Genomic DNA, 14,227 nt, shown 5'->3' on the forward strand with positions numbered 1-14,227 from the left:
CTGACCTACCTGAGCACAAGGCTTTTAAACTTTCAAGGAGTTCACAGCTTCACAATGGATGAAAAGCCACTGACAGAGACAGCAGAAAAAAAAAAAAGCCAGACTGGCACTCTTAGGAATTCCAGTCTGTGTCAGAAAGGTATAGGAAGGGACTTGGTCATATATACCCAAGAATTTCAAGAAAGAACTACAGTTCACTCCTAGACTTGGTAACAAGGGGCTTCCAGAAAGAAGATGGTGTAAATGGTTCTAGTAAGCACCATGGAGAAGGACTCAGGTTGTCTTCTGTTACAATACTGAGTGGCAGGTGAGGGCTGCAGCTACATCTACATAACTCAGGAGTAGCCAAGGAAAGAGAGAGATACAAACGGAGTCCTATATTCCTGCTGTCACTTTTGAAAATGGAACTGTCCTTAATTAAGCTCTGAAGAAATGGTCCCTTTTTATGAAGCCTTCTGAATCAATCTCTCTTTGCTGAGTTCTGTGAGAGCCCCATCTCATATGTCATCACTGAGTGCTGAGTGTGAGCACATCCCATGTCCTCTACTAGTATAGCAACTCTTGAAGGTGATGGCAGTGTCCCCTTGGCCTCTCCTTTTAAATTCTTCACCATGCCTTACTTATAGCCTGCACTCATACAGTGACTAAAGGATTTACCCTGAACCATGACCTATCTGACCCTGATGGGACAACTGGTTACAATGCAAGACCTTGGACAAACTGCCCATCCTCCCTGAGGCTCATTTTCATTCCCTGTAAAATGAGGGGGTTGGACTCTTTTCCATAAATAGGGAAGGAGATGTGGACAACTGGAAATAAAATACTCAATATAGTTTTTTGCTATGCAAATCAAAGGCAGACTAAATGAAAAGCCAGAGACAATGAACACACCAGAGGAAGAAATTAGAAAAGTTGAAGAGGCACTGAACAAGGTGATTTCTAATTCTGGACACAAAAATGCAGTGGTTTGGCTATACTGTTCCAGAGATTGCACAAGGTCCCACATTTTAGACAAAGTGTAGATGCCTTCTGGGAATTAATACCCTGCCACAAAACCAAAGAACAATAAATGAAGCAATGATTGTTTGAAACATATAAATACACACTTTTCCTTTATTGTGTATACTGTGAGTCACTATGAAAACCATCCTGGAAAATGTAGTGGGCTTGCTGTCACTGCTTGGAGCATCGCACACTGAGAACTCTGACGCCTGACTACCTGATGGCTTACAGAAAAAGAAGGGAAAACACTACTCACTGGTTTGATTCCAGCCCCTTCCTGGGGGTGGGGGCAATGACTTACATACCTAGTGAAGGCTTGTACATAACAGTACCATTAGAGTGAGCCCCCTTATCAAATACTCAGCTCTTCCTTTCGTTTCATCTCGACACGTAAAACCATTTAAACCTGAAATGATCAGGGAGAACTAACTTGTCAGTTCAATTATAACCACCAGAGGCTGGGGGTTCAAATGATACCTCCCACCATTCCTCACCAAGCCCTACACCACCATCAGAATTCAAGTTATGGAAGGTGGCATCTTACCAAGTCCTCCCAAACTGAAATATTACAGTGCTTCTCACTGAAGGTCAAGTGTCACCTTGACAACCAGCAGCGGTTAAATCTTGGCTGCTAGACTCTGGCCAGAGCACTGGGCTGAGCTACAGACTGGAACTGAGAAGACAGGGGGCATTTTAATTCTTTAATCAGGTAGTCATTGATGGGCGGAGACCTGCAGTCCAAAGTGGCCCAACCATTTCCCTGTGCACTTGTAACTAAAGCTGTCTATCAGGAGGGTGAAGCAAGCAAGCTGCCTACTGAGTAAAACACCATCACTACTCCAGTCTTGGCTACCTTACTGTGGTAACACAAGTTAAGAGCAGAGGAAAGAGGACTCTGGGGACAGAGAAAGACTTATTCTCCTCTGACTTATGAAAGTTAGCAAAAACAATTTTACAGCAACAGGTAAGCCAATGCTTTAAATATAGCAGAAACCACAAAAATAATATACCAAACTCTCAAAATCCCTAATGCCATAGTACACGTCAGAGAAAACAGGTCTCCTTACTAAAATTATGTTTACCTGGGCTAGAGAGGTGGCTCAACACTTAAGAGCATTTACACAGGTCCCAAGTTCTCTTCCCAGCACCTCCACAGTGGCTCACAGCCATCAATAACTCCAGTACCATGGGATCTGACTCCTTCTGACTCTACCAGCACCAGGTAAGCACGTGGTGATGGTACAGACATGCATTCCAGCAAACATTCATCCATACAAAATTAAATAAGTCAGTCAAAGAATTTTTTAAATAAACAAAATCATATTTATCTGCTTATTTCATGTAGTGATCTAATGCTTAGATAAATTCAACTTACTCTAGTGTTATGAAAGTGAGTAATAAAACCTTATTTGCTTTTTGATATTTTCCCCCCTTTCTTCAGAGTGGTCAGGCCTCTTTCCTAACAGAAAATAGGCTGTCACTGCTGTCCATGCGCTGTCTGTCCGTTTGAGAAGAATGTCTAAAACTGGACTCAAGCTACCCGAGTCAAAGCAAAAGAAAATAAATAAAATGGGGAAGGGAAACACACTTGATAGTATACTTAAAGCACAGCTTAGTGTTTTTCTTCTCTAAAAAAAAATGACAAGAGGTTTTTACATTGAAAAGAAATGTTTAGACTTTAGTATATTGTTTTCAATTTCAAAAAACAATGTGGCAATTTGGTTTCCACCGCCCTTTTAGGATGTTATTTTCTAGAACAGACATTTACCAAGGCCAAGTAGGAATTCAAAGCAAGAAGGGGGAGGGGGAGAGAGAGAAAGAGAGAAAGAGAGCACAGAATAAGAAAAAAAAAAAAACTGCTAGTAAATGCAGCACTCTTTCCAATGTATAAAAATGAAAGGTACCTTAGTTTAGAAAAACGGCAAACATTTGTGGAAAACATGCCAAGGCAAGGCAAGGCAAGGATGGCTTAAACAGTAGGAAAATATTAAATAACTCACGTTATCCCTTCTAGCAGCTTTCTCCTTTACAAGTTACAGTTCCTCAGTGTGTTGTGCCTACAGCAGCACGGCCAAGGCAAACCACATGGAAAATTTTTGTTCCAGATAATAGTGCAGGACAGGTCTTGGCGGCTACAAGTTGTAATCAGTAAGCTTCAAGAGCTAAAGTGACAGAGATAAGGACCAAATATGCATTCACGGCCCTGCCTTTCACAACGCTGCAGGACGGCCAAAGCCAGTGAGGTTACCACTTTGCTATGAATTTGGAAATGAGAAATTTTCAAATAGGGAGATTCTTCCCACTCTAGATGGATAAAAGAATTGCCTAAAACATAAACACTCTTTCTCCCAGTTCAGGAATCCTTGTATTATTTAAGGGGCCCATGTATATGAATCCAGAATGGTCCACGGAAAACTTCTAGCTCCTGAGGTGACATTTGCCTGCAATTCATGAAAGTTTCTGAACCACTCCTACCCCTCACCAGGAGTTAGCAGTGGAAGGATCTAAATATTTAACATTACAATGGACCACTTTCCCCTCGGGAATCTAAAGAATACTAATTTTATTTGTGCTGTGGTCCAAGAGGAGAGGAGAAAGAGCCTCGTGATTCTAAGTGTTCAGTAATTAGTGAACACAGGGACTGAGATAAAAGGAGTCACACGAATAGGACTTCCCCCCAAGTTCAAATGGCAGATTCAGAGGGAGCTCTAGCTGGATGGAAACAAACCATGTCAATACAAAGAATGTGAAATAAGAGGTCCCCACATCCCATCAACAGTCAGAAGATGTTTCATGGGATTCAATGGCATTATTCCCACCCCTCCGACACTGGCTGGCACTCACACAGCTGGGCTAAGATGGCTTCCAGAGTCCAAGTTCAGGCGCTAGCAGCTCAGATACAAACGAGTCAAAGGCTCTTTTATTCTTCTCCCTACCCGAACACGCTCCCTCTCTGCTGCAAGCTGAAGGCTTGCCAGAATGAAGTATTTAGCTCAAAACAGACATAAAGACATCTTAAATAACTCAGGTCCCTTGGAGTTTTAATAAGCCCAGGCTGCTGTGTTTCTTTCTTCTTGGTTGCAGAAAACACTGTGGTCAGGTGCCCACAAGAACCTGCTTAGGTCATAGCAGAAACAAACTTCTCCAGTGAGAAGTTAAGTTGGCATCCAAACTGCAGGCATGAAGCTTAAGTGTTGTGAAACACTTGTTGTCACTTCGACATCCTCTTTCTTTATTGAAAACCATCCTTCCCTTAGGATTCAGCTATGGCTGAGGGTAGTACAAGTCTTCCTGGACCGGCCTGAAACTCTAGTGGCCAGTTTTCTGTGGCTGTCTTCTTCCTGCTCAGATCTCAGTCTGAGGCAAGTACAGCCTGTAGCCCTCATCTGGCAATTAATCACAGATAGTTCCACAGCCAATCTCTTAGTCAAGCTATTTAAATGTTCATGCATCTATAACCTGTTTTCACAGATTAGAAACTCCTCACAGGGAGGGAGTGGACAGATGCCTCCACTGCATTCCACAAAAGGCCCAGGACCAAAGCTCCTGAAATACCTGTTTATTTATTCAACCAGCAGATAAGCTGCGGGACTTCTACCCTGAGCCAGGTATCGCTTGTGCTTGTGGCCCTGCACCTGAGCCTTGCAACCAACTGTCCCTGTGCATTCTGCACTGAGACACTGGGGAGGCCACAAAGAATCCCCATGTTCCTGCAGCTACCAGAGAGGGGCAATGAGGCGTAACTAGCAGCTCCCTGTCTTCCCTTGGAAATGTCTAAGAGGATGCTCTGGCTGGAGCTATTACTGCTCCTCCCCCTCCCCCACACCGCCTCCCCCTTCCCATAGGGAAACAAGATCAGAAAGTCAAGGATCAGGTGGGAGGCCAGAGCACAGTCCACACTCAGCCTGAGGTTCCTCCCACAGCAGGCATAAGACACACTGAAACCCTCAGTGCTTTTCATCCGATTTCCGAGACACGGTTTTACTATGGAGTCTCAGACTCACTCCTGCCTCTGCCTCCCAGGTGCTGCAGGTCTAAGCTGCAAGACCCCCTGCTCATAAGTAAAATTTCTAAAAGAAACAAGGTCTTTTTCAAAAGGCTAGTCTCAAACTGTATAGCTATAGATGACCTTGAACTTCTGATCCGTCTGCCTCCACCTCCCACATGCAGGGATAATTGGTGTACTCCACCATGCCCATGTTTATGCAGTGCTGGGGATTGACCCAGGTCTTCATCTGTCGCACATGCTTGCCCGGCAAGCAATCACTCAACTATGCCACATCCCCAGACCAAAAAGGATCTTTTATTTTCCAGAGAATTCTAAATCTGTAGTCCAGACAGATGCCTAGGCAATTTAGCTGACCTTCTACCCCACCCTAATCTTTTTTATCTTCAAGAACAGGGTGTCCAAAAGCCACAAGTTCCTCTTGAGGTGGGCTAGCGAGCTGGAAGCTGACTGGATCTAAGTTGGCTGAGAAAGAGACCACCAGATGGCTTCTAGCTCTATTCTAATCCTATCTGCATGGCAAACGACACACCTCCCGATGTCAGTTCAGTTTATAGTTGCCATGTTGACACTGGAAGGAACCATAAAATGAACAAAGAAAAGTGGCACCTGGATGTTCCATGAAATCTCCACCTATTCCCAGAAAAGACCTGAATATTCCTGTACTTCATTAGCCTATCCCTCCTCTCATTTTTTTTTTTTTTTAAGTCTGTATCTATAACTTTCCCAATCCTAAGAGTTGAAAAGTTTCTAAATTCACTTCCCACTTCTGTTCTTGGCAGAGCTGACTGTTGTTGTCGCAATCCCGTGAGTGCCTGCATCTTGGTTTTGATTCCACAATTTTAGAAGGAAAGGAAGGCTCCAGGCCAGGCGGTGGTGGTTCACGCCTTTAATCCCAGCACTCAGGGTGGCTCTATGTGAGTTCGAGCCTGGTCTACAAGAGCTAGTTCCAGGACAGCCTCCAAAGCCACAGAGAAACCCTGTCGGGGGGGGGGGGCGGGGGCGTGGATGGAGGGAGACTCCAGTTTGGGGGTAAAAAATGTCAATGAAACTACCACACGATACAGCTTCCAAATAATAATTCTGAACCCCCAAAAGGTAACAATGGTATTTGGGGATCCAGCAAGCCTAACAGGAATTGGGGAGGGGTTCGTGTGTGTGTGTGTGTGTGTGGGGGGGGGGGCACTTTATACAACTTACCATGCTGCCCAGGCACAACAAAAGAATTAACTATCATTAACTAGCTGGAAGGCTTAATGTAACTGAACACAGTTAAAGCCCTGTGTTACCCGACAACGGTTCCACCACACTCCAAAAGGTGTCGAGGAGACAGCAGGACTTGATGTGAATGTTCACTGACAGGACAATACCAAGGAAAAGACGTTGGACTTCAATGGAAGGCCAGGAGAGTAGATCACTGGCTTCAGTTTAGCACATACCCTGTTATCCTTGGGCGAAGGGGATGCTGCACAGGCTCCCCTCCTCCACGTCAGAGGTCAGGTGCCCACCCAGTGAAAGAGGTTACTCCTGTTTCTAGGCTCATTTCCAGAACTAGGGGGGTGTTTCCAAAGTCCAGACAAAAACTGCCCTGTTAATTGACAGCTGCAGCAGACAGAGCTCAAGCTGGGTGACAGATTAGCCACCCAAGAGCTGGCTGAGGCCTTGCTCCAGGGCTGTCTGCTAACAGGCCACCTTGCTCTGGCTTCCCAGGCAGGTTCTTCGACCCCAGATGGAACACCTGCTCCTGCTGACACCTGCCCAGAGCTAACAGCCAGCTGGCTGTGTGGAGGAGTTCACTGGGTGTCCAGACTGGAGGCAGGCCACAGGGAAGCTCCCCCTGCAGAGATATGGTGAGTGCCAGATGGCTTGAGGCAAGCCTTTATTAGCTCATTTACATTGATGTCTATGAAAATTTCAAATCCTAATGAAAATTCCACCAATGCTTAAAAACAAAAAACAAAAAAACAACCTTTTATTGGGTTTGTTCTTTGAAGTTTTCAAGTATGTATAACATGCACTCTGGATATTGTAATCCTCACTGGTACTTTTAAAAGTAAATCCTTATGAATCTGAACACTTTCAAAATGTATGTTTTATAAAATACCAGGAAAAAACAATAATATATCTGGAGAGATGTCCAATGGCTGCCAGCACAAACACAAAGATAAAATGTTTAGGGAGAAAAGAAATCTAACTACCCTGACCTGATCATCACATTTTACACACACGTACTGAACCACCACATTGTAGCCCCAAATGCTTAGACAGCAGCTAAAACATTTAAATTGTTTATTTGGTTTTTTATTTTTGAGGTGTTGCCTTGGCAAGCCTCACATCTTCTAGTAAGGATGATCTTACTGATTTTATTTCTTATTAGGTGTGTGTGGTGTGTGCGCTATAGACCTTGGGTTGAGGTCAGAGGACAACTCTCAAGAGCCTATTCTCTCCTTGCAAGGATCAAACTCAGGTGATCGGTGTGCTCTTATCCGATGAGCCATCTCCCCCAGCCAAGATGGAGTCTGAACTTTGGATCTTCCTGCTTCCACCTCCCAAGTGCTGGGATTACTGGCTTGGGACAGGGTGGCTGGCTCAGAAGTGCTAGAGATCAAATACAGGACTTCCTGTACAGCAGGCAAAGCCGAGCTACCTCCCTGCCCTGCCAATTTAAATTTTAATAAGAAATCTGAGTGCTACCTTCCAGTCCACTCATTTCCCTAACCCTGGTAACCAAGCTCTGGGCACCACTCAGCAAAACTGAGTGAGCATGGGGAGCTCAGCTCCACTGTAAACAGACGCTAAAAAGCAGCTAGAGAGCGAAGCATACAAAAAGCTCACACCGTTCTGCACAGAAAAGATTGAAATGAGTAAAGAATCAGCTTCTGACTCAGGAGTCCTCCTTCCTTTACCTCGTGCCACTTTCTCTCTCTGAGAAGTTCACGGAAAGTTCCTCTACTAGATGAGCACGGGGCAAGTGACGGAGAGAGCAGACACAGAAGCTGGAGTCAAGGAAGATAAAATCAATATAACTTTGTTCTGCATGTGCATGTGGTATGCATGTGTGTGTATGGGCACACACCTATTCACACACACAGGGGCACGTGTGTGAATACGTGTGCGGGCCCACAGATGAGATCACACATCTTCCTCAATTGCTCTCTACTTCATTTATTGAAGGAGGCACTCTCGTCAATGTGGGAACTTGCTAATTCCAGCTCATCTAGCTATGCAGCTGGCCCTCAGTATGTGTCTAGTTCCTTCAGCTGGAATTACAGTCTGCCACCCTATCTATCCTGCTTTTCACAAGAGTTCTGGGGATCAGAGCTCCAGTTCTCATATTCATGAAGATGAAGCAAAATGATTTGTCCACTAAGACAACCCCCTGGCCCTAAAACAGACCTTAACAGTCATGTCCATCAGTGTTTGAACATCACTGCAAACAGTGAGACAAGCGTCAAAGTCCCACAGGCAGCAGCAGAACCATGATGCACAAAGAAGTCTCATTTAATAATTACAGTACAAGCCTCCAAGACAAACTTTTCATGGGGAATCTGCTCATTATAATCATTATCAGGCAGTAAGATGGCCCAGAGGGTTAAGGCACTTGTCCCTAAGCCTGGCAGCCTGAGTTTAAAACTCAGGACCCACATGGGGGCAGGAGAGAACAGCCTCCTACAAGTTGTCCTCTGACCTCTTGTATACACACACACACACACACACACACACACCTAAAATTTTTTTAAAAAGTGCTAGGTGTGGTGACATATGTTTCATACCAGTACTTGACAGGCAGAAGCAGACAGAGCTCTGTGAGTTTGAGGCCAGCATGATCTACATAATCGGGTTCGAGACCAGCCATGGCTACACAGTAAGATCCTGTCTTTAAAAAAAAAAAAAAAAAAAAAAAAAAAAAAAAAAGAACAAGGAGGTGAAAGATGGCTCAGTGCAGATCACTTGTTACTACTATGTGTATGTAGGCTTCAGGGCCTTGGGTTCTACCCCAAACACATACAAAAAAAATTGAAAAATAAAAACCATTTTCTTTTCTTTCTTTCTTTTCTTTTCTTTCTTTTTTTTTTTGTTTGTTTTTCGAGACAGGGTTTCTCTGTGTAGCTTTGGCACTCGCTCTGGCTGGCACTCGCTCTGGAGACCAGGCTGGCCTCGAACTCACAGAGATCCGCCTGCCTCTGCCTCCTGAGAGCTGGTATTAAAGGTGTGCACCATCAACGCCTAGCTAAAAACCATTTTCAATCAGTCTTTGACCTGCTTTGCAGGATTATTTTCACCAAAGAGAAAAAAGAATAGAAAAAAAATGCATATGTACACACCTCCATCTTCCCTGGTCAAAACTACTTTTGCAAAAACAAAGCCAAAGGTTTGATAATCGAAGGATGTCAAATCTTCTGGGGAATAAAGCACTTGGCAGTCCTCCATGTCATTTTCTTGGCAGTCACCTGTCTACTGTCATCCCAGGCCATCCTCACCTACTTCACTAGTGTGTAAAGAAAACGCCAGTCAGCTGGAGAGATGGCTCACTCAATCCCACCGAAGCACAGGGACCTCAGTTCAACCCCCAGGCCCCTTGTAAAACCCAAGCAGATACTGCACCTTGTAATGCCACACCAGAGGGGTGGACACAGTAGGATGCCTGGATCTCACTAACCAGCCAGCTGATCCTAGTCGGTGAGTCCCTAGTCCAAGGGAGACACTTTGAAAAGAACCAGGGGGATGGCTCCTGGTTGACCTCTGGCTACCACAGGTAAACACATGCATACCAGCACGCAACACACACAACACAAACACACACACACACACACACACACACACACAGAGAGAGAGAGAGAGAGAGAGAGAGAGAGAGAGAGAGAGAGGGAGGGGGGAAGGGAGGGTGGAGAGAGAGAGAGAGAGAGAGAGAGAGAGAGAGAGAGAGAGAGGGAACACACTAGTTTTCCACCAAGCAAGAAAACTCTCGGCGTCCCCCCACACCACTTAACTTGGACACTCAGATAAAAACTGCTTTGCATTTTGGCCGTTTTTTTCCACACACATTTACTTTGTTGTTCCCAAAACTTTAAAAGTATTTAACAGCAAAGGCTGGGTTTTGCTCTTCAGCACCCTGCATCTGATGGGTACTTCTTGAGATCTCAGCTAATAGTCAACTCACAGAAAGCACAGTCTGAAATGACTCCCTGACCCCACCAAGCCCCACATCTAGCAAACTGCTGTAGTACATGGCCATATCACCCTGAATGAACCCACTCCAATGGGAGAAAATTGCTGTTGTCAACAAATGACACATGTAAATATACATAATCATACACATATATATTCTCCCACACACTTCTGCTTATTGTTATCTATGTATTTATTATTAATATTTGTATTAGTAACAAACTTTATTTTGTTTTTGTGGTTTTGTTTTTGAGATACAGCCCTTGTTAGCCTAGAATTGCTATGTAGACCAGGCTAGCCTTAATCCTTCCATTTCTGTCTCCCAAGTACTGGGTGTTAGGAGCATATACCACCATGCCCAGTTTTTATTTTATTTTGGCCTTTGTTAAGACCATTCTTCCTACAAGGCTTTCCCCTTCTGTACTACCTTCCCTTGTGGCTGGTGCCTAGGACCGAGTTCAGCACCACTAGTGAGCCACAAACTAATGGGAAAGAGTGTGCTGAGTTTCTATTGCCATTATCAGCCATATATACTGTACTGTAGTTTCCCTGAGAATCCTAACGCCATCTTCCCTAAGCAGTGCGTCTCAAGCCTAGTATCTCCATCTCCCCACCCCTCCTCCTTCACACAATAGTCTCTTTACAACTAATTCTGAAGACACCACTACCACTCTCTAAAATTTTTGGAATCAAATTGCCATCTTTACCAAGAAATCCAGGAAAACGTGACAGGCATCTTTGGGGATCCTCCGACAATTTAACGAAGCACATCTTTCAATAAAACTGCTTGTCTGTAATATATTCTAGCAGAAAGTAAACCAGAAACTCGATGGTGAGCTCTGTGAAATAAATATTGCCCGTTTCATGCAAGCAAGCAGTGAGTAATCGGATTGACTAACTTGAGGTGGGTACTTGGTGTAGATTCCCTTCAACCAGAAACAGTTTCCATCAAAACCGGTTAAGGGGGTACGCTGTACGTTTTGCTTTAGGAAAACACGTTTACTCAAAAAATAATTGCTTCAGCTGCCAGGACAAAGTGTCATTTCTTCGCTGGCAGGGGACATCGTAAAATTAGTCGATCTGGAGTAAGATTTAAGATCCCAGACTCCTGAGTAGGACACAGACTTCCACTGCAGTAGTGTAGATTCCTTCAAGATACAGTTTTCTTGACAGAGAACACAGTTTAACACACAATCAGCATCTTGAGTCAATTACACAAATACCATTTAAGCCGTTCTGGTGCCCTGGAAAAGAATCACAACACCCAGAAATCCCTGCTGCCTTCAGCTGTCCCCTCTTGCGGGGCTTGACAGCGCGTCCGGGGAGCCCAAACATTAGCCACCATGCTCCCCCCAGCGCCCTCCGGTCGCATCAAACCGCCGGCGTTCTCGGGCCACACTCCAGTGTCCCTCAAAGCAAAACCGCGAAAATGTGAACCCTGCTAAGCAGACGGTAGGGCGCGTAAGAACTCCCCCCAACCCCCGCCCCAACACTTTCCCTTGTGTGAGTAGTTTTGAGAAGTTTGCCTATACGATCCACTTCTCGCGTCCACGATTCGCTTCCCTCAACCTCCTAGAGGCGCAGAGGGGGCGCGGACCCAAGGGAGAACTGATGATCACTACTAGCCCTCGGTGCCGGGAGATGTAAATAGCTCCATGTGAATCAGATGCAGATAATAAAAGAAGGCTCTTTCTTTCCGTTTTCACCCCACCCTTGCTCAGTGGAATTAACAACAACGAAAAGTATGCAGCCGGCTTGAGCCTGGGCCCCTCTAAGGGGCGGCGAGGCCTGCAGGGGAGGCGGTCTGCAACATGGAGGGAGAAAGTTTGGCCGCCAAGTGGACGCCAGGGTGCGAGTGGACCGCACCCGGTCCGAAGCCAGCTGGCCGAGAGAGGGATCGAGGAAGCGGAGGGCGGGATTCGTGGAAGAGCTCGGCGGCGAGCAGGCTGCTGCTGCCGTGGCCGGCGGTGCCCTGACCTGTACTTACATAACGCTTCAACTTCTTCTCCGGGGGGGACTTGCGGAGCCATCCCGAGCAGACCACTTCGCCGCCGCTCATGGTGCACGCCGTGAGGGCTCGAGGGCCAGACACCGGAGAGGTCGGTGGAGACAGTGGGCGCGCTCCCGGCACACACGAACCCGAGGAATTCGCCGATTCCCTCGACGGGGCGGCCGGGCTCCGCGCGCCCTGTGTTGGCGATCGAGTCTCTTCCGCAGACCCGCGGATCGAAGCAGAACCCGAGCGGGAGCCGCGGGGACCAGAGCTCACCCGCCTTCTTTCAGTGCACCCTCCCGGCCGCCAGGCGCGCCGTCCCGCCGCCTCGGCAGCGGTCGGGCTCAGCTGGGACTCAGCCGGGACACGGAGTCGGGAGCTCGGCGCCTGGCGCTCCGCCCCTTGGGGGGGACAGGACCTCCCGCGAGCGCTCCCTGCTGCGGACCCCACGCTGCACGCGCGCACACAATGCCCGCGCGCGGAGTCCGCTCCGCTCCGCCCGCTGGCGCTTTCAGCGAGCGGGGCGCGATCTTCTCCTTCCCTCTGCTCCGAGGAGGGCCCCCGGGAAGGCGTGTGGCTTCCCGGTGGCAGCGGACGCAGGGGCAAGTCCCGCTCCCGATCCGCTTAGGGAGTGCGAGCACCGGCGGCGAGGCGCGGGGCGTCGCCTGGCGTCGGGGAGGTCGCGGGTCCGCGGCGGGAGGGTGGGTCTGCGCTCCAGCCTCCGACGAGGGCGGGGATCAGCGCAGGGACGAGGCACAGGGCGGCTCTGCTCCGGGAAGGGACCCCTCGGTCCCGTCCCCTGCGCTCCTCCCCCACCCGGGGGCGCGCGGCGGGTTCGGGGAGGCGCGGCCCGGGGTGGGCCCTCCTTCTCCTGCCTTTCCGCCTCCCCTTCCCACGATCGGTCGCCTCCAGCTTCTGCCCAGACTTTCTCTGAAACTCCTCCGGAGCGCTTCCAGCCAAAACAAGGGCCGGGGAGGCGGGGCCGGTGCTGGGAGGGAGCGAGATGGCAGAGGCACCCTGGGATCTGTAGTCAGCGGCGCGCTGGGGTCCTCGCCGCCCTGCCGCCCCGGGCCCGCGCGCTGGGCAAGGCGGCGGTCTCCGGGAACGCAGCGCCACCTTGGCACGAGCGCGGGAGCGCCGGGCATGCTCGCCAGCTCCATCTGAGTTTGCCATCTTGACACTACCTGGTGTCAGCTAGGAGTTTGGAATGGGCTGTACCCTCGCGATCCGGAGTTTCGAGGGCTTTTCTCGACCTGACAGCCTGAAAAAATAACCCAGCCAAGGTACCGGTCGCGCGAGGCTAAAGGGCTTCCTCCCCAGGACCAGGAGCGCGCCCTGCTGTGCACCGGGAGACGGAGAGGGACTTCCAGGACGCCTAGGGCCTGACCCAGGAGCCGTTCTGCCCATTGCGATTCCTTAGCCTCAACAAAGCGTTCAGCAGCATGTAGTTCTGAGACACAATAAAGTCTCACACTACCTTCATTCGTGGGTTGTTTCTTTCAGTTGGCTTTGTATTTGCTTAAAACCTGCCCTAGGACGTTGGACAGGAAACAGAATCGTACTGGATGCCATAGTTCTATTTGCCTTCTGTGTGTTTTACTTATTATACCTGGGACGAGTTTGACACAGTCCTGTGGTAGAGCTCTTATTTATGCGTGTTATTTGGAACAAAGCCTTGGAACAAATTTTAAAAGGTAATATAGATAATCAGATATAAGTGCTGCAGAGCATGGTGTGGTGGCGCATGCCTTTAATCTCAGCACTCGGGAGGCAGAGGCAGGCGGATCTCTCTGAGTTCCAGGCCAGCCTAGTCTACAAAGTGAGTTCTAGGATAACCAGGACTACAAAGAGAGATCCAGTCTCAAAAAACAGAGGACTGTGTGAAAATATGAATTGATAAACCAGCATTTCTGAAAAGTATATAATACTTGGGACTCTCCTAATAAACAGTTCTAGCCCGGAGGTGGTGGTGCATGCCTTTAATCCCAGGAAGCAGGAGGCTGAGGCAGATGAATCTCAGTGAGTTGGAAGCCAGCCTGATCCACAGAGTGAGTTCC

At 47.8% G+C, this 14,227-nt stretch overlaps 1 protein-coding gene across 2 annotated transcripts in view; it reads right to left on the bottom strand.

The window, feature by feature from the left end:
* Gab1 (GRB2 associated binding protein 1) overlaps positions 1-13,106 on the bottom strand; it is a 118,874-nt gene extending 105,768 nt beyond the window's left edge. The window contains exon 1 of one of the 2 annotated variants that reach the window (XM_027404875.2): positions 12,165-13,106. In XM_027404875.2, coding sequence (XP_027260676.1) covers positions 12,165-12,236 — 72 coding nt within the window. In that variant the 5' untranslated portion in view covers positions 12,237-13,106. The remainder of the gene's footprint in view (positions 1-12,164) is intronic. The other variant, XM_027404877.2, reaches the window with a different exon arrangement.
* Between the last annotated feature and the right edge of the window lie 1,121 nt (positions 13,107-14,227).

The sequence above is a fragment of the Cricetulus griseus genome, chromosome 3 (assembly GCF_003668045.3).
Source record: "Cricetulus griseus strain 17A/GY chromosome 3, alternate assembly CriGri-PICRH-1.0, whole genome shotgun sequence".
NCBI lineage: Eukaryota > Metazoa > Chordata > Mammalia > Rodentia > Cricetidae > Cricetulus > Cricetulus griseus.